The sequence below is a fragment of the Ochlerotatus camptorhynchus genome, unplaced genomic scaffold, assembly GCF_037179485.1.
Source record: "Ochlerotatus camptorhynchus isolate MF236.1 unplaced genomic scaffold, CSIRO-AGI_Acam_v1.1 ptg000014l, whole genome shotgun sequence".
Classification (NCBI taxonomy): Eukaryota; Metazoa; Arthropoda; class Insecta; order Diptera; family Culicidae; genus Ochlerotatus; species Ochlerotatus camptorhynchus.
In genome coordinates, this window is record NW_027040506.1 from 4,843,341 (window position 1) to 4,863,543 (window position 20,203).

The 20,203-nt window shown below is 39.3% G+C and overlaps 1 protein-coding gene across 1 annotated transcript in view; it reads right to left on the minus strand.

The window, feature by feature from the left end:
* Positions 1-2,148: 2,148 nt before the first annotated feature.
* The window catches only part of LOC135701218 (uncharacterized), a 67,225-nt gene continuing 49,170 nt past the window's right edge, over positions 2,149-20,203 (minus strand). The window contains exons 7-16 of the mRNA XM_065221996.1: positions 10,045-10,394; positions 7,704-8,605; positions 7,377-7,643; positions 6,965-7,322; positions 6,677-6,906; positions 6,451-6,618; positions 6,180-6,388; positions 5,947-6,110; positions 5,712-5,847; positions 2,149-4,829 (exon numbers count right to left, since the gene is read on the minus strand). Coding sequence (XP_065078068.1) covers positions 4,778-4,829; positions 5,712-5,847; positions 5,947-6,110; positions 6,180-6,388; positions 6,451-6,618; positions 6,677-6,906; positions 6,965-7,322; positions 7,377-7,643; positions 7,704-8,605; positions 10,045-10,394 — 2,836 coding nt within the window. The 3' untranslated portion in view covers positions 2,149-4,777. The remainder of the gene's footprint in view (positions 4,830-5,711; positions 5,848-5,946; positions 6,111-6,179; positions 6,389-6,450; positions 6,619-6,676; positions 6,907-6,964; positions 7,323-7,376; positions 7,644-7,703; positions 8,606-10,044; positions 10,395-20,203) is intronic.

Consider the following 20,203-nt stretch of genomic DNA (forward strand, 5'->3'; position numbering starts at 1 on the left):
ATGTGTTTAAGTTAAGTTATGTTAATATGTTTTAACAGATAATGTGACTATAATTTGGCTGATACAAAATTTATATTCACAGATGAACGCATCATTGAGACAGTACTAATGGATATTTTAGGCCACTATTGAAAATTTAGTCGATTGGTGAATTTATGTATAGGTCAAATTGGGGGCATTTAGGCCGACATTACATCCATTTCCTCTATAATTTTTTTTCACCAATGATTAATTAATTAGTTTAAATGGATTGATGACCGTTTTAGTAGCATAATTGTATACCTTATTACGTTGATTTTCCTTTAAATTATACTACTACAGTATCACTTTCAATATTCACTATTCACTATCACTTTTAAAAGCTATATCAGATTCGTATTTCACTCAGACTCATGCGATGTTCTTGGTGAGGGGTGAGCCGTTGCTTTTTCACGCCACAGATTCAATAGTTGTAGAATTAAATCGAAAATCAACGTAATAAGGTATAATAATTATTTTTTTATATTAGTAGTTCATACACACAACACAAATTTATCTTACATCCAGTGTAAGTTTGGATTTATTACATCCTTTGCATATGTTTCATACAACAACTGTAATGGCAGTTCTTTCAATGGACTACCGCGTACAAGTAAGTTTTCGACGGAATGCATATTTTTGTATAAAACCTCAATGAGATGATTTTCCTATTGTCGTTGATTGGATTTGTACCATAAAGTTTTTTTTTATTATTATAGTCACTTTAACGCTCTTGGGTCATTCGTGACTTGTCCGAGGGTGAGATTTGATCTCGTGACATTGCCGTGAGAGGTATGGATGCTAACCACTACACCGGGGTCGCCCCTCAACATAAAAGTTAATTATTTTATAAACATTCAGAAGAACACATTACAGATTCCGTTCATGACACAAAACATTGCAAATTCTGCATACTTTTCATGTACATTTTTAATAGCGATTACATTTCCCAGCTGGGTGTTCATTTTTCTTTTGTCCCGAGTTATTTATATTTCGACCTATTTGAGTGATGTCGGACATAAAATGAATTTAATAGTTTTATCAACCTAATGAAACAAAATAAAAAGTGTATCGATGGAAATATGTTCAGTCCGGATATAAACGATTTGTCACAGCTTTGTTAGTAGTCCATTATTGATAAAGACATTTTTTTACCAAGCCGAATAATAATTGGGTAGAGAGTTCTGACTCTTGTAAAAAAGTGACTTCAAGCTTAGCTTACTAAAACGATAGCAGCATGCGCCTAAATGTAGACTGTGAAATGTGTGTAGAGGAAAATCAAGCAAAAAACATCGCCAGAATCACACAGAGCAGGGATGCCAAGTTAACGTGTTCAATGCGGTCTGAAAAATTTCATCAGCACAAATTAATTTCAAACCAATTAGGCTGTTTATTTTATTTTTAATTTATTATTAATAACAAAATATTGAAGGGGTAACAAAAACGATTATTCAGACGAACAAATGGTTTCTCATTAATTTGTGAAAATTATTCGACAATTGCTAGAATACTAGCTTTTTAACGAGGGGGCGACGCATCTAAATCTTAATTTTAGATGCTCAAAAAATCTCATCTTAGCGAATCAATATTTGAAAAATCTTCTTGAATTTCGCGCATCTACTTGCATTGCGCATCATCTCTTTGCAGAAAATCGTCAGAATCGTCATAAATCTTATGTCTATCTATTCAGTGTACCCGCAGCTAGCCATAGCAAAACACAATCTTTCCTACATCGTCGATAGTGTCAAAGAATCAAATTAGTTACAATGCATTGAACAAAGTTGTGTTGCATAATGATGCCGATTTAAGTAAATTTAACAGATACTTATAAATAATACTAAACCCCTCAAATCTTCATATCTTGAAAAGTTTCTCAACTACTAGTTCGCACCCCTCCTTATTGTTCTGAGTGTTGGCTCCAACTCTGGACCAAAAAGGATGAATCTGAGCCGTTCCACAATGACGTTCACGAATTCAATGAATACAGGTTAATATTACCTAAACACAGCAAGCAAATATGATTTACCCAAATGACAATTACTTACCATAGATGATCAGCTGTAAGAACCAGAAGGACCGGTGATATCAATCCACGAGGCGTCCGTTAAATGTGTTCGTTAATCTTTTTATTTTCGTTCACTATCTTCAATATGTAATCTCACAATTGGTTCTAGGAGTTGGTCTATTACGCACCATTTCTGTTGATGTTCTGTAAGTTTATTTTTTTCCGGAAATTTACCGCATCAGTGAGCAAGTTCAATGAACATCAGTGTCGGCTTTTTGTTTTTCTCTTGTATCAATTGGCAGTGCTATGAGTTTACTAACTCGTTTTTTTTTTATCGGTCAATTGGTACTCTAAATATGTGCGACTCAAGTCACGGATTCTCGTTTTTTTTTTAACTTTCACACAAGATCTATGTGGCTTTCGCAGCGCTTCGGTCTATCAAGCATTTTGGTAGGTATTTTTCATTTGCATCCGGATACAGTATACGATTATTCGTTAGTAATTGATATTCTTATCTAAAGATAGATGTGTGCCAGCTAGTTCCATGTTTTGAGGGTGTGTTTATCTTGTAAGTTTATTTAATTTTGACTTTTTTTTTGTTATTCCTTCAAACTATTATTCAAATAAAACTTTGAACAGTTTACTAAATCTCTCCTGCTTTCTATCTTCCATGCTATAATTTCTTGTAAATACTACCGAAAATCAAATTATCCCTTCTGAATTGGCTCAGATAATTCCGATTCGATTCGTTTTTCATCTCTTCTGCGTTATATATTTCTTATAAAACTTTAACTACGCTATAATTTTCTGAATGTTATAAACTAATTTCAGCATTTTAACATTTCTGTTTAAAAAAAGATCATTTATCAATTGCATTTATTTCTTCTTTTTAGCTACTCGATTTAATTTATATCCGATTTTATCTTTTCGTTTAAGGTCATTCGTTTTACACCACTGGTTTTGGCTTTCGGGATGGTGTTGTAAATTTTTGTCTGTCTGTATATGTGTGTGTGTGTTTCATATGGACAGTGGAACGTTTGTAAAGATTTAACTTAGATATTTTGAAGAATTATCCTTTAAAACTAACAATGGGAAACCTTTTTCTGAAGATTCAGTTGCTAGACAATGGGTGACAATAACAAGTGTGAGTTTTTTTTGTCCTGATTTTATAGAGGATGCAGTATCAATATGGAAAGTGCTTGTGAAATTTTACAGTTATTGTCGTTTTACTGCTAAAGTGAATTTCCGGGAGAAATTCCGATCAGAATGAACAAATGGAGATGTTTTTCGATTGTGAAAGTATCAGAAATTAGTACCGTCCACGGTTTGGACGTGAAAAAGAATTGTCATTGAGATGTGTTTCGCATTATCTACTTCATACCTGTCACAACGACCAAAGCACTTAATGTTTCATTTATTTCATATTTTATCAAGATCAAACCGAACCCTTCCTGACACTTCCAGTGCGATACCAACATCTTCCCCTTTTAAAGCAGTTTGATGATCGATTTGAATGACAAAATGGTGGCATTTTACGCTGTATTTCGTTTGTGCTTCAAATTCTAGCTTTGAGTAGACCCGTATCTGTATCAGTCTGGAATGATTTTCTCGTGGAATAATGTCGAGGATCGCTTGGAAATCTGCCAGAGTTAGGTTGTTTGATGCATTATATTTAGTCATTTGTGTTTTAACTTGAGACGATATTTATTCAAATGGATGAATTTGTAATCGATTTAAAAGAAATCAACTTATCATTTTTTGATATGGATTATCTACTTACTTCTGCCATTGAATTCTTAATGGGAGGATACATTAAAGCTCTAAACATCGATACCGTCACGATCTGTTTCGGATTCAGCAATCACTTCTACCGGAAACTTCCACGTAAGCTTCGTTCAGATCCGTTCCGATACAATCCAAAACATCACTGGTAGTACACATTGACTCATTGTAAATTTTAAACTCTAATCTAATGCTTCAACAGTTTCTCTAAATGCTATTTTTCACACGTTCTTCAACAATTTATTAATAATTGTTCGATTTCCTCTTACATGAGATATACTTTTGGAATTTGTTCTTCCGCAGTTTTTAGAATACACTTTTACACTGATATAGATCTAGACTATTCACCTCCATAATACATCTATCACTTTTGACTATATAGCACATAGAGCCTGAACAAACTTTCGCGTTAATGTGCGTAAACATTTTCCCTAAGCCGCTTCGATTGGCTACACATTAAGAACACGCGCTACGCTTACCAAATCTTGCTTCAGTTCGTTGATTTTGTATTTCCAGGATTACTCGTCAATTATTCACCGTTCTCTGCTGCTCGTTTCCGAAACAACATCACTCTTCAACAGTTTCAAAAAAATAACTGAAAACCGACAATTTTGAGCAATGGTCACAATAACGATTTTTCTATCGTTTTACTGGTATTACAAATATTGACACCGACGACGAGTAAGATTAATGCTATGCTAGCTATCGATTTTCCTTCCATTGAAGTTTAAAAAAATTTCGATTTACTGCTTCGAAACACTGGGTTCTCGTACTTTGGCTCTGTGCTCTCGTGATTCCGGGTGCGAGGTCGAATCACGCGGGTCTTTCCAACCCTAATCAGAACGGATGAGTAATGGGGATGTCGAATCAGACAAAGAAAACGTCGCATGAGGGTGCAGAAATAACGTAGAACGACGTGCGGATGCGCCGAAATGTATACTATACGAGTTGCTCGTATCTTTTCAACATATTTCAGCCGGCCTTCATCCATCGGTCTATCGAGTATTCTAGAGCAGCGACCCAGCTGGTGGAGGAAAAAGAATAAAAGCAAATGAAAAACTTATTTTTATCGGTAAACGTTTGTAGATCTTTCGTGATTGTAAAGCCAATTGGCCCCATAATTAGGTGGTACATTAGGGTAGGTAAACTTTACTACACCCTGTTCCCCATTATCTTTCAATGCGTATTGAAGTCTTTAACAACTGTGCAACATTTGAACGAATTTGGTTGTAATCTCGATTTGCGGGAGAATTTAAAATTTTGTATGGGAAAATGTATAAGAAACGGAACGATCCACACCATTTGCTTACCAAATATCCAAATAATTCTCAAATTTCACCAAATCTCGAACTAAGATTGAGAATACAAAACGATTTTAACTTTGTACAAAAAGATACTAAGCTTTCACTTTAGACCAAGTGTCACAAAAGCTCATATATATGCCTATAGATATGTATGGAGCAGAAGGTAAAAATGCATATAATAATAACTTTTTTCTCTCAGAATTCTAATCGAAAAATGGTTCTGCATAGTATTCCTAATATATTTACAATATTTGAAATTTTAGCAATATTTGAATTTTTGGCAAGCAAATGAATAGGTTCGTTTCGTTTCCCATACATTTTCCCATACAAAATTTAAAACTCTCCCGCAAATCCAAATAATACCCAATTTATTTCCAATTTGAATCCGTTCTTGGGGACCTCAATACATATCGGAAGAGCAGTGGGGAATAGATTGTGATCCACCATACGAACTTTAACCACCTGTGACTGTGCATGCAGTCAACAGATTTTGCTAAACCAGTTTGAAATTGCAATCGACAGTGATTTTCAGAAGCATAAATGTAATTGATAATGCAAAAAAAAAAAATAATCCAAGAACGTATCAAGTATGATCCACTCACCGTTTCTTATCCATTTCCGTATCGGTATGGAAGTAGTAGTGACGCAAAGTCAACTCTGGAGGAACGATCTCAAAGGCATATTTCTTGCCACCAGCGGATGACGGTTGCACCCGATAGCCTTGCAGGCAGGCCATTCCTGTTTCAATGAAAAAAAGTAAACCAAATAATTTTGAATTACAATCATCATCTCTTTCAAAACTAAACGCTTAGATACTCGCTGGTCCCCGTATCTTACCCAAAGCATTCTTGCTGCTAGTTTCATGGTAGAAATAGAGCACAGCATCCTTCAGCACGCAGTACCTCTTGGTCCACGAGCGCCACTTGCTTCCTAGCTTCGTCAACGAACCCACACAGTCCGGTTTCGGAATCCCATTGGGAGGCAGCCGTAGGTTTCGGGCGCTGAAAAACAAAAACCAATCTCGCTGTACGCTGATCGTTCAAAGGATCAAACCTTAACCGAGTATCTACCTGGTATCCAGCCAGAGATCGCTCTGCTGAGCCGCATGGCTGATAACGGCAATCCATCGGCTGGCAGCTTCCTCCGTATCTCCAGCTAGCTTCACCTTGGTACCCTCTTCCGTTTCGATGGCGAAGGCGTACGGTCGACCACCGGCTTCCACACAAAGTCGATCCACCTTGTGATTCGTCAGGATGATAGCACCGATTGGTTGGATGTCCTGGATTTTGAAAATCGGTTGCAGTTTGTGTGATATTTTGCAGAATTTCAAGAATGCCTTACCAATTCCGACTTGTAATAATAAAGACAGTGGTCCGGGCGGAGCGAAAACCACCGCCTTACCCATTTTGTTGTGGAACTGCTAGAAAGGCGCCACAGAAAGCCGGAATAGATGGCTGGATTCATTGTGGTGTCTTCCAAAGGCGACAAGACTCCGATCGTGCGGGCCACCTAGATGTAACGTTGATGATCAATAAGTTTTCTTTGGGATTAGCTTGTTATAGCTCACCTCAAGTTCCAGCGTGTCACTACCGGCGTGAGCGATCTTGACCACTTCCGAGTGGCTTTTATCGATCACTGATATCCCATTCACGGAAAGAACGATATCTCCAACTTCAAGACCCGATGTTTCCGCTGGAGTATCCGGTTCAATGGCAGAAACTACCACCGGTTTGGATCCGTGTATTCGAAACCCAAATTCTCCAGACTTCCTACATACCACAACCGATTTGTCTGTTTCTGAAATGATTATCACGATCTTTGACTAAAACTTACAAAGGAACCTACAAAGTCATACCAAAGCTATTCGTATTCTGCCGCCGGTACATTTCTACGCACGACTTCCGATGAACCAGCCTGTGGGTGATCGCCTGATACTTCTTGCGGAAATCCTTTTCGGACTCGGTCGATCCTCGCCGTTCCGCAAGATCACGAGGCGGTCGATCGAAGCTGCCTTCACCGGCCAGATCATGCCGTCTCCACACGTCCCTATCCGCTATGCAGATCCACAACCCCGCCTTGTAGTTACCGTGGTAGACACCCTGTTCCGGTTCCACCTGATGTTCACTGTAGGGAGCTACAGGCGCGACACAAGGTGAAGATCCTGCGGGTCGTAGTTTACCAGGTTCACTGTCATCCTTTCCACGTTCCTCACTCTGAAAAATACCTCCCGTAAAATTGTGATTCGTCTGAAAAATTTAAAAACTCACCTTCGCTCGATACTCCTGCCGCGATTTAAAGTGCCTGCGGTCGGCGTGACGATCTTCGGAGCGAAATCGCTTGTCCATCTTCTTGTACAGTCGTGTGTGGTGAGGGGTTTTCGTACAATCGGGCGAATCAGCAAACCCCTCCGGTGGTTGAACGATATCGGGACGATCACCGTCCGTCGAGTCCAGCGTCAGGGCCGTCATGGATCCCTCGGATTCGCCAGGAACGCTCACAACCTCGACGTCCTTACCACAGTGATGGCAGTGAACCTTTGGAAAGTAGTCAACGGTTAGTTCTTAAGCCAGGGAAACGATCACGGAAGAACCTACTTGCTTTTCCGAATGGGATAGCGCATCCGCCTCGCTGTAGAATACGGAGTCTGATCCTGGTGAAACCGATCGAAGCGATTCGGTGGAAATCGCTTGCAATCGTTTCTCTGGAGAAATTTTCTGCTTCATTGGAGAACCGACGGAAGGAGGACTCCGGATTTGCGAATAGTACTGACAAGGACTGAGCTTCGGGGTGGCGATGGTAACCGCAGGCAGGGTGGAAGCCTGGGGCTTCTCGGGACTGCGAATTAGTGGAGTTTTGACGCGCCGCATTGGCGTACTGACGGTGTCCTCGCCAACAGAAGATCTTGATCGTGGTGACTTTCGAGTCTTAGGCCGGAATCTCTTCTGCTTGCTGCTGGGACTTGCTCCGTCCAGAACGTTCAGCGCACCCTTGTCTTCGGGGGATAGTTTCTTGAAGCCTGGGCTAGGTTGCCTCAGCATCGGAGTGGTGTAGGTCTTGAGCGAGTCCTTATCGAACTCCAGCTTGAACAAACTCTTTTTCCTTCTCCGTTCTTCCTCATTCCAGTCACGCCCCCTTCGGGTGGGTCTTGCCAGTGTTCCCTTCACGTCTTTCTCGTCGTGGGAAGAAGAGTAGCGTTTTTCACTTCGCTCGTCATCGGAGATGGATTCCGGTTTGATTTTTGGCTTCGCTGGCAGTGTCTTCGGTATGGTTGGTCGTGATGGGGAGCCGGTCCGCTTCTTGTTGGCCCTGTTGTAACTTCCGCTGGAGCTGCTGCTGACCGAGTGGGCTGGCGATGCTTTCGGTAGGGGTGGAATCTGAGGGGGCGGCGATGGTTTTTCCTCGATTGGCGGTGTATCTTCGCAGATGGCATCGACCCGGGCTAGGCTGTAGAGAGAGGACGCACTCTCAAAGGATGAACCCTCCTGGGTTATGTTGGCTGCGGTGAATTTTAGGGGGTGTTAGATTGGGTTTAGAATTGGGAATTTGGGAAAACTTCCATTGAACGTGATTTTTTTTTTGCAAAGCTGGGTTTTTAGCCATGTTGGTTTGAACATGTGTACAATTATTGATAAGCGGTTTATTTATAAGCATGGTTTTAGTTTCGAGAATGAAATGTATGATTATAATTTAGATTTTTACATAATTAAATGTTAAATTTGCGTGACTATATTATTTTCAATTTTACATTTTTTCTGTTAACGTATTAGGTATTGTACCCCCTGCAGTCCTCTAGTGCCTCTGTTTATTAGACTCAGTGCTGCAGTTGCGGTGAGTCGTCGACTAACTTGGTTCTTTTTTGGATTTTTGATCATGACAGCACCCCTAGATTAATATAGCGACTAACGTATTTTGAACAACGATACTCTAAGCCCAGGAAAGACGTGAACATTCCTTGACCGGTATGGGAATCAAAACCGGTACCGTTCAACATGACCTTGATTAATAGCAGCACCTTTACCGGCTGAGCTAAGGAAGGCCCTACTTTCCACTAATAACCACTCCAAACAATGACAACACGAACTTACTCAACTAACTAACTACTAACCAATGATTGGAAGTTGAAAGTAAAATTAACTCTGTCGAACTTCAATTAACCAAAGCAAATTGAAAATTCCACAGCAACAAACAGAGTGCATTTTTCATCGTTAATAGAAACGCTTAAAGCATCATGTCAACTTCAATAAAACAGATCATCCCTGGGCCGATTGCTTTCATTATTGTTTAAATCGATACAAAGTGTTCTCCTCTCTCGCAACCATTCTCGCTGGAAAACAAAACAAAACATGAAAAATTGACCCCACTATAAACCTGTTTGATTAAGGCTTGTGAAATTAATTACACCAAAGTACTCCCCTTGTAGGACCGCACAATATTTGCACCACTGTCGCAGTGCCTCTGCGAAAGCAAACCCCATGATAATGACTATAATTGATTATGCAGTCGAACGATAAATGATCGATTATGTTGGGAAATAACAATCAACAGCTACCACTCCCGTCCACGGGGTGAATTTTGGTGAGGATCAATGGGTGATACAGGTTTAAACAGTTATCAAACGACAATTAATAAACACTGCAAATAGCCATTAATTTGCATTATGCTCGAATGCGTAACATCGATTCTATAAAGCGGGTGAAAAAAAAACGAACGAACGGAACGTAAAGGTTAACAACTTATCAAGCGGAACGCAAATATTCAGGAAGTGTACGGGGTCCTACAGACCGGGAAGTGGGGATATTTGTATGATAACAACAACGAAACAGCAATAGTGAATGAGCGAGTAAGAGAACATAATTGGGCTTTGAAGAATGGGCTTCGAACCTGTTACTTGTTTGGTTGTTGGTTGTCTAATGGCGTGGGTGGTTTTAAATATACCTTTGGTTCCACCGACGGAGGACGGTCCGGTGATGGTGCGTTTCGAGTTGTCGGTACAGGTGGCGTAGTCTTCGGTGGTACTTCCCTCGGAGCCGGCACCACCGTCCCCGAATAGATCCTTGTCATCGAGGCCTTTCAGTTTGGCGTGCTCGAAACGGGGAGAAGGAACAACGCTAGCGCTAGCCAAGGGGATCCGCGAGGACGAAGACGATGAGACTGGTGGCGCTGAGGAAGGTTGTTTCTGATACTCCGCTGGGTGGGCAAGTTGTGGTGTTGTTGTTGTTGGAGCACTTATGGGCGTTTGGTCCTTCAGGCTTGCAGGCACGATACGTTCAATGTTGTCTGGAGAGCTGGGGATGAATGAGAGGAGGATGAGGAGAATGGAATCAGTTACTAATGGTTGGGTAGGATGGTTTTGGAAATTAGTATCCAATTTACTTTGTAAATAATGTTTGATTTAATTAGTGATGACACCTTTAATGGTGGGAAAAACGATTTTAACGACTGAGCGACGATGATAACTGATTGTTAAATCGACGATGAGTTTGGTAGTAATGGTATTTTGTTTTTCGTAAACTTGGCCTTGTGCAGTGTTGTGATAGTAAATTTAGAACTCATTACTAACTGATTTTTCATACGTGTGCCTTTGCTCACCCTTGCCTCCTTGGAGCGCCCAAAATAGAAATTTATTAATCTACACACAATTTAAACTAGAATAAGGGCCATTCGCTCATTTTCAACTTCTATTCAATATTCATACTGCCGTACTTGAATGTAACAACTCAAGGCAGGAGTAGCCGTCAACAATGCTGATGATGGTACAGCACGCAACAACCACCCTACTGCTTTCTCTCTGAGATGACGTCATGACCAAACGAGAGGAGCAACACAATAGTTGGGTAAAGAAGAATTGCATTACTACACATCATCGACCGGAAATGCTTTCGGCAACGTGGGGCTTTAGGTAGTGATGAAACGTCGCTAGAACTATTTCACAGCCGCAGACAGTATTTGAGCAAAGTCAAGCGCACACTTTTTGCCTGTGAATTTGAATTTGAATTTTTGAAGACATACTTCAAATCTCCATGTACATCGTACGGGTTAGGCAAAGAGTGTACGTTTGACTTGCACTGTTCCATTAATGGCCCTTCGCTAAGTACAATCATACTCTATGCCCAGGAAAGTCGGGACATTTTCCAACCCAAAAAATTCCTAGACCGGGCCGGGAAACAAACCCAGCATGGTCATGGTATTTCAATCTTTAAAAAAAAGTGTCCTGGTCTAGAAGAAGAAATTTTGAGAAATCACATTTAATCGATATTTAATCGACGGCATAATAAGACGTCTACAGGTTCTACAATTCGGCCATGAGCTCAGGGAACAGTGATCAACGTAAAGGACTTTGAGAAAAGATAAGTAACATCGATCTTGAAAAAGCTTGACAAAATACCGGTGAATAAAAAAACACTAAAAGTTCTGGGTGGGTTAAGGTAATTCTGAAGGGAGCCTGGCCTCCTTGGCACCCCTATTAGCTACGCCAATGCAAAAGCTTCGTGTTAGAGAGCATTTCCAACCACCTCTAGAATACGGGTAAAACCAGTCTACAAGCAGCTAGTCATAAAATTTAAAAATACTCAATTCTTGGAATATTGGCTTTTCAGTTTTTCAGGTTTTTGGACTTGATCTTCTTCAGGAATATAATGTTAAACATTCTTTCGTTCTGCGCAAAAACATAACGATCTTAAAATAAACCTAACCTTGATGAAGATCCTAGATAAAATTATAATCAGCACTTTTTTTTTGTAGATTGAAATACTTAACAAGACCATGACCATGCTGGGTTTGTTTCCCGGTCCGGTCTAGAAATTTTTCGGGTTGGAAAATGTCCCAACTTCCCTGGGCATAGAGTGTAATTGTACTTGCCATACAACTATTCTAATGCAAAAATGGTTCATGTAGCAAAAACTCTTTATTAATAACTGTGGAAGTGCATATAGAACACTAAGCTGAGAGCACGAAATATGCTGATATACGATAAGAAATAAGCTTCAAATGCGAAGAAGAAGAACAAGAAGAAGAATAAGAAGAAGAAGAAGAAGAAGAAGAAGGAGAAGGAGAAGAAGGAGAAGAAGAAGAAGAAGAAGAAAAAGAAGTAAATATGTATAAACTTTCCCAAAGGTCTAGACTTTTCTGGAGCTTTCGGTGCATCCCTGGAACTGTCCTTAAGTACTTTGAATTTATAAAAAAAATCCCATGACTCTTTTCCTGAATTTGTCAGAAATTTTTAAAAGTTCGGACAAGTTAATTGAACTACCTAGAATATGTGTCTGCTATTCAACATCGCGTTTGAAGGTGCCACGATGTTCCTCTGACCATTATTGCACAGCAAAAAATTAATTTTATTATCACATCAAAGTGGATGCAGTTCAATCGAGTCGAAAATATGGTGTAATATTACATGCCAAAAGGGACAAAATCATCATTAATACAGTACATGAACTGAAATTACGCTGCTTTTACTGCATTTGTTTATTGTTGTTGCCGTTAAAAATACATGAGATTTTCGACATGATTGAAATGCATCCTCTTGGGTGTAATATTAAAATTTATTTTTGGCTGTGTATCGAAAATTGAGTTCCATCAAAAGCAATTATATCAATCGATTCAATCTGCAACTCTGGAACAAAATTAAAAATAATCGTAGGGCACATTTTTGAGCTACGCCATTTTAAACACGCATCTGCATCAATATCACTAAAATTAGTGACTTTCTTTTACATATGCTTATTTTTCAAGCTCCACGACATAAAATGTCGATTGCAGAGTGTTTTATATATTTATTACTTGGTTGTAATTTGTAACTGTTGCTAATTTTTGGAAATCGAAAGGACTTTGTACTGCTTAAGTTTTTTTTTAAATTAAATATGTTAAGAACTAAATATATTTAATGAATCTCAAAGTGGTTTAACATAAATGACCACTATTGTAGTCAACAACAACACGCAGGAGATGCAATTTGTAAGTCTTTGATGTTTTCATAGTCTTGTACCTTTCCCAAGTCTTAAAAAGTCGCTGTGAACCAAATCAGATGTCTGTTCGTTGTGCTAACCCAAACCTTATCCAATTGCATCACAAAACTATTTCAAGAGAAACTTGGTTGTATAATTACACTAGTTTACAAAACAACATAAAAAGTGTGAACTTTAGTGGTTGACCAACGTTTCTAATGCAAAATTCTACGCTGAATTCAATGCCGTGGTTAGAAAAAATTAAAGTAGAGCAATTTTTGAGATATACAAAAATTTTGATTTTTGAATTTTGGACAAAAGTACGATTACTAAAATGTCAATATCTTTGGAACTAGTGCACCAATTTAAAATTTTTTTTTTATGAAAATGAAGCTAAATAAATTTGCTATCGTTCACTGGAATATTATGTCTTGATTAAAAATTTAATTTTGAAGTCATTTAAAAATTTACAGCATTTTTTTTTTATTTTTTCCTGCGAATTTTCCATAAAAATCTTGTTTTAATCAACATTTTTAATGGGATAAAAAGATTCAAAAAATCATTCCATAATTTATTCTTAAAGTCCATTAAAAACTGGAGAAAATGAGCCTTTAATGGATGAAATCGGTTGGAAATTGTCGAAGTTATGAATTTTTTTGTAAAATCATGGAAATTGAATGTTCCAAGATTGGCCGTTGTCCCGCTCCTAGGTTCATGCACCACTTCCAGTAAGCCTTTCTGCGGACGTGTACGCATACGGTGCATTTCACTAACACTACCAGCTGTCACGCAAAATTAAATGGGATATTTTCAACAATATAATTTACGCTAGTGTTTGTGAGACCGCTCGGCGAGAACCTAACGCAACCAACTCAATTTGACAGATTTCTTTCTTTAACATTGCTTAACGATGTATACGACAAAACGTGAATTCAAGTGTAAAAATGATCCTCAAAAGTTTTGTTACGCGTGTGGCAACTATATATTTACAAAATCGGTCAATTTCACTGCTTCGTTGCAAACTGCATACAGGCTTTATTTTAAAATTGATCCTGGAGACTTTGACAAACCGTGGATTCCAAAAGTACTATGTAGTTCGTGCAAAACGTGCTTGGCTAGGTGGATGTTAGGCGCAAGGTAAATTTATTTTTTGAATAACTTTCATATAAACAATTTATGTACAGCATGGTAGTGCTTTGTTCTTTCCTGATCGACATTATCTTACTTCATCTATTTTTGATAAGTGTTAATGTCTTACTAACTAACTCACTTATTTGCTATCTGTCAGTCGCTATTTGTCCTTTGACATGCCCACCATATGGCGTCGACCGTTTTGTCATGCAACGGATTGTTATTTCTGCTTGACAAAAGTTAAGCTACAAGGACGTCACAAAACAGTTGAGTATCCACAAGTGGCTTCTATGACAAAACCTGTTCCACATTCAAGTTCGGTCCCGTATCCTGTTTATCCAAAGCGGAAACGAGCGCCCTCTGTTGAATCGACCGTTACAAAAAGTGAGGAGGAATTCAAGGAGGAATGCGAGGAAGACTTCGAGGTGGAATTGGAAAGAAACCCAATTTAATGATTTGGTGCGAGATCTCGACTTATCGAAGGAGAAATCCGAATTGCTGGCATCACGCTTGAAAGAACACAACATGCTGAGCAAGGAGGTCAAAATTTCTTGTCACAGGAATCGTCACAAGAAATTTGACAAATATTATTCTACAAAGGACAAGGCATGTTTTTGCCATGACGTAAACGGCTTGTTTGAAGAGTTTGGTGAGCCATATGATCCAGCTGAATGGCGTTTATTCATCGATAGCAGCAAGTTGAGCTTGAAAGCCGTTTTACTGCATCAAGGGAATGAGAAACTTTCTATTCCATTAGCTCATGTCGTTAATATGAAGGAAACGTATGAATCAATGGCTCTATTGCTCAATTTGATAGATTACAATCAACACAATTGGAAAATTTGCTCCGATCTTAAAGTGGTTGCCATGTTGACTGGATTGCAACAGGGATACACAAAATATATGTGTTTTTTGTGTAAATGGGACAGTCGAGCTCGTAAGGAACACTACGTCCGAAAAGATTGGCCAAAACGGGATAATTTCACAATTGGTAAAGACAACGTTAAAAATGATCCTCTTGTGGTAAAAGAACGCATAATACTTCCACCACTACATATAAAACTTGGGTTATTCAAAAATTTTGTCAAAGCGTTGCAAAAAGAAGGGCCGGCATTCCAGTACTTGAAATCAGTATTTCCAAATTTATCTGACGCAAAGATAAAGGAAGGTCACAAAACTGCTCAATGATTCCGCATTCAATACAGTTTTGACACCAGATGAGGAAGAAGCGTGGAAATCGTTCCAGCGTGTTGTCACAACCTTTTAAGGAAATTTCAGAAGCCCAGATTATGAGGAAGCCGTCGATGAATTGCTCAAAAATTATGAGAAAATAGGTATAAATCAAAAATATTGTGTTTGTTACATATAATTAATTTCAAATCCTTTTATTTCACTGAACACAGGTGTGAATATGCCTTTGAAGATACATTTCCTACATTCTCACATGGATTTTTTCCCGGAAAATCTTGGTGACGAGAGTGATGAGCACGGCGAACGTTTTCACCAACAAATGAAGATGATGGAACGTCGTTACCAAGGGTTTTGGGATGAAGCAATGATGGGTGACTATTGTTGGTTTCTGATTCGAGAAACAAGTTCAAAACATCGAAGACAAAGTCATTCGATTCTCAATCATTTTTAATAAAACCTAAATAAATTTCTTTTGTATCAACTCGGTTTTAAATCCTGATATGCCTTAATCAAATTGATATGTAGAGAAAAGAATCTCCCATGAAAACTTTACATGCGATTTGGATGCTTACAACGACACCTAGAAAAGGAACTCTAAAGCTGTTGCTATGTGTTTTACAAAAATGCTCATAACTTCGACAATTTCCAACCGATTTCATCCATTAAAGGCTCATTTTCTTCGGTTTTGAATAGACTTTAAGAATTAATTATGGAATGATTTTTTGAATCATTTTATCCCATTAAAAATGTTGATTAAAACAAGATTTTTATGGAAATTTCGCAGGAAAAATAAAAAAAAAAAAATGCTGTAAATTTTTAAATGACTTCAAAATTAAATTTTAAATTAAGACATAATATTCAAATGAACGATAGCAAATTTATTTAGCTTCATTTTCATAAAAAAAGATTTTAAATTGGTGCACTAGTTCCAAAGATATTGACATTTTAGAAATCGTACTTTTGTCCAAAATTCAAAAAATCAAAATTTTTGTTTATCTCAAAAATGGTTCTACTTTAATTTTTCTGACCACGGCATTGAATTCAGCGTAGGATTATGCATTGGATATGATCATCACCTTACCGAGTTCAAAAATGCTGTAAACTAGTGCTATTGAACGATTTTGGTAGATGCAGCATTTCCCAGTATTCGACGAACGTATTAGCATCTTCTTCAAATCCGAGTACAATTTCGAATGAGAAGCATTTCTTGTACGCATTTTGAAAGTATTTCAGGGACGGTATAACGTAACAGTCATTAGTTTTATACCTGCTGATCGAAAAACAACTGAATAATTACATTAACATAACAGGGTGTCTGCAAATTATCAGCACAGACTTTGACAGCATGCCTCTATACAACCAACCGGATTAAACTAAGCATACCTATATGGTTTAATGTCTTGACCAATTGTCTTTATACGCAGTAAGTTTGGTAAAGTTGTGATTTCAATTTTTTGCAAAATGAAGCCGAAAAGTTTGCACGGAGCTGTTGTTGAACTTTTTCGTCAAGGAAAAACTGTGTCAGAGATTGCAAAAACTCTGAATATGGCAAAATCTACTGCGAGTGGCTCAATAAAACGATTCTAGCAGCTTGGAACGCTAGAAGACCGCGTCAGGAGAGTGAAAAAAACTTACCGTTCGGACTCCATAAATGCGCGAGACAATCTGGCGACGAATCAAGCGAAATTCAACAATTTCCATCCGTAAGTTGGCAATATCACTGGAAAAGTCGAATTTTTCCGCTGCTGCCATAGTTCATGATGACTTGAAGCTTAAATCATATAAAATCACTACGGTAAAAATCTAATAAATAAACGCAATGGACCGGCAGACTGTCGATCGGCAATGATAAAATAGAGGTACCTTCGGGACCCGTCTTGAAACACGGACCAAGAAGTCAATCTTGCGCGCGAGCCAATGGTCGTCCTCCGGAACACCAAAGGCGCAAAAAACATAACTTGAGTTGTGCAGGACTACGGGCGCGGCTCTCTGCAGCGTCCCTCCATCCCTGGGTGTTGTACCAGACATGCGGTGAGGCCCTCCGGGGCCCTACCGTGCCACAACATACTATGAGTGTGCAAGATGTGACCCGAAAGATGGTGAACTATGCCTGATCAGGTTGAAGTCAGGGGAAACCCTGATGGAGGACCGAAGCAGTTCTGACGTGCAAATCGATTGTCAGAATTGGGCTTACGGGCGAAAGACCAATCGAACCATCTAGTAGCTGGTTCCCTCCGAAGTTTCCCTCAGGATAGCTGGAGCACGCTGCGTTTCGAACTCTATTCTTATCTTGTAAAGCGAATGATTAGAGGCCTTAGGTTCGAAATGATCTTAACCTATTCTCAAACTTTAAATGGGTACGTGCCATAACATTCTTGCATGATGTCATTGCAGCGTTGACGCCGGGCCGGCCCCCTGCGGTCGTGCCTCCATAAGCGGCGTAGAAGATATCTGTGTGCTTAGTGGGTCAAGTTTTGGTAAGCAGAACTGGTGCTGTGGGATGAACCAAACGTAATTGCTACAGACAGCAGGACGGTGGACATGGAAGTCGTCATCCGCTAAGGAGTGTGTAACTACTCACCTGCCGAAGCAATTAGCCTTTAAAAAATGGATGGCGCTTAAGTCGTTTGCCTATACATTACCGCTGGCGTACAAGTGGAGCAGCGCGTTCGCACGACTACCCTTTGAAACGCCAGCGAGTAGGAGGGTCTGGTGGTGTGCGCTGAAGTGCCTGGCGTAAGCCGACATAGAGCCGCCACTAGCACAAATCTTGGTGGTACTCAGCGAATCCAAACACATAAAGGAACCAACGATACAGACAAAACGGTTGCTACGACTACCATGACAAACTCGCTCTGTAACATAGCTCGATCCGAGTGGTAGAAGGATAATGATATATGTATTTGTTGCCTGCTTTGTTGCAATATACACGGATGAGGACATAGCTTGATATGAATCGAGAAAAGACATAACAAAAAAAAATTCCCATTAACACACGTGTATCATGTTCGGCTTTACTTCGTGAAGCAGCTTGCCAACAATTTGCTCGTTTTCTTCTACCGCCCCGAGTGAGTTGTGTCGCACGGGCTGCTTGTCATCAAAAAGAAGGAAGAAGATTATATCATTGTTGCTTTGCACTTCTGACATAGCGTTATTATTCGGTTCGTTGATCGCTTGTCATTTTGTCATTTGGAGATATTTTTGATTCCTTGGTGGTACTAGCAAATATTCGAATGAGATCTTGGATGACTGAAGTGGAGGAGGGTTTCGGGTCAACAGCAGTTGAACACGGGTTAGCCAATCCTAAACTCTATGGGAAACCTGATATATTTTAAGAATTTAACCAGATACAACAAAATATGGAGATCCTATGCTGATGCAACATCCTCGTATATATTGATTGAGCGAAAGGGCATCCGGTTACAATTCCGGAGCCTGTTGAGTATACGTTTGCATTGGCATTTACATACCGGCAACGGTAGCACCTTTGTAATCATGGCAACATGAATCATTTTCTTCGAGAAGCCAACAAGAGATATCAGAAGAGTTTTCTTTTCTGTTTTACAGTCACACTAGCCATGGAAGTCTTTCATAGAGAGATATGGTTGGCCAAGCTGGTAGGTATTAAATTGCTGTGTCGATATTCTCTTCTTGGACATTGAAAATTGAAGACTGTGGCACGCAAACTCTCAACAGCTTTTACCGAATCCGCAGCAAGTCTCCAAGGTTTAGAGTCTCTAGTCGATAGATTAATGTAGGTAAGGGAAGTCGACAAATTAGATCCGTAACTTCGGCATAAGGATTGGCTCTGAAGACTGGAATGACTCGGGCTATGCTCCCGCTTCGCGGTGGGAGTTTGCCTCAATGCGTTCCTCCGTGGGTGCACGCTAGCGCGCGGGGCCTTCACGGGCTTCCGTGTGTGGGTGTGTGTCCCGCGGGCGCTGCAGTCATCACAGTCAATTCAGAACTGGCATGGCTGAGGGAATCCGACTGTCTAATTAAAACAAAGCATTGTAAATGGCCTCAACAGGTGTTGACACAATGTGATTTCTGCCCAGTGCTCTGAATGTCAACGTGAAGAAATTCAAGCAAGCGCGGGTAAACGGCGAAAGTAACTATGACTCTCTTAAGGTAGCCAAATGCCTCGTCATCTAATTAGTGCGGTCCATTGTGGCGGACTACGGCTAAAAATCTAATAAATAAAGAAAAAAAAAAGAATCATCGACCTTTAAAGCCAATGTTCACATTTGGTTCATTGGATCTTTTCACTTGTTGTGTCAGAATTCGCCTAAACCAAATTGCGGATTTGGTTAAATCTGTAATGTAAATCGGTTTTTTTTTCTGTAGCCATTAGATGGAACATTCCGTAGGCAGCTGAAAAATACGTCTCATTATAATTTTACATGTCAACAAACTTAAAAGAATAAAATTTCAATTGTGCTTCATATTAGGTCATTTATACTGACGTATGTAGTTGTATGCCATTTGAGTCACTTACATGTGTCGGTCTTAGGAGATTTAAAATTACATGAAGTTTTCGAAGTTTGTAGCTTCTCTGAGGTTCTTGGAACTTCTTTACAGCCTGAATAAATTGGAAACTTCTTTACAGTCTCACAATTCTCTGGAGTTCTCTGAAATTTTCATGACTTCCCTGAAGTTCCTTTGAAGCTCTTAAAACTTCTTTTAGTTCCTGCAGTTTCAAGTACCCGAAATGCTGTAGGATCTTTCCTTGTTATCCCGCAGTCCTTTCATGAAACTTTCCTCGTCTGTTTTGAAGTTCCTAAAAATTATGAAGTTCTTTAATGTTTCCTGAAGTTCTTTGAGCTTTC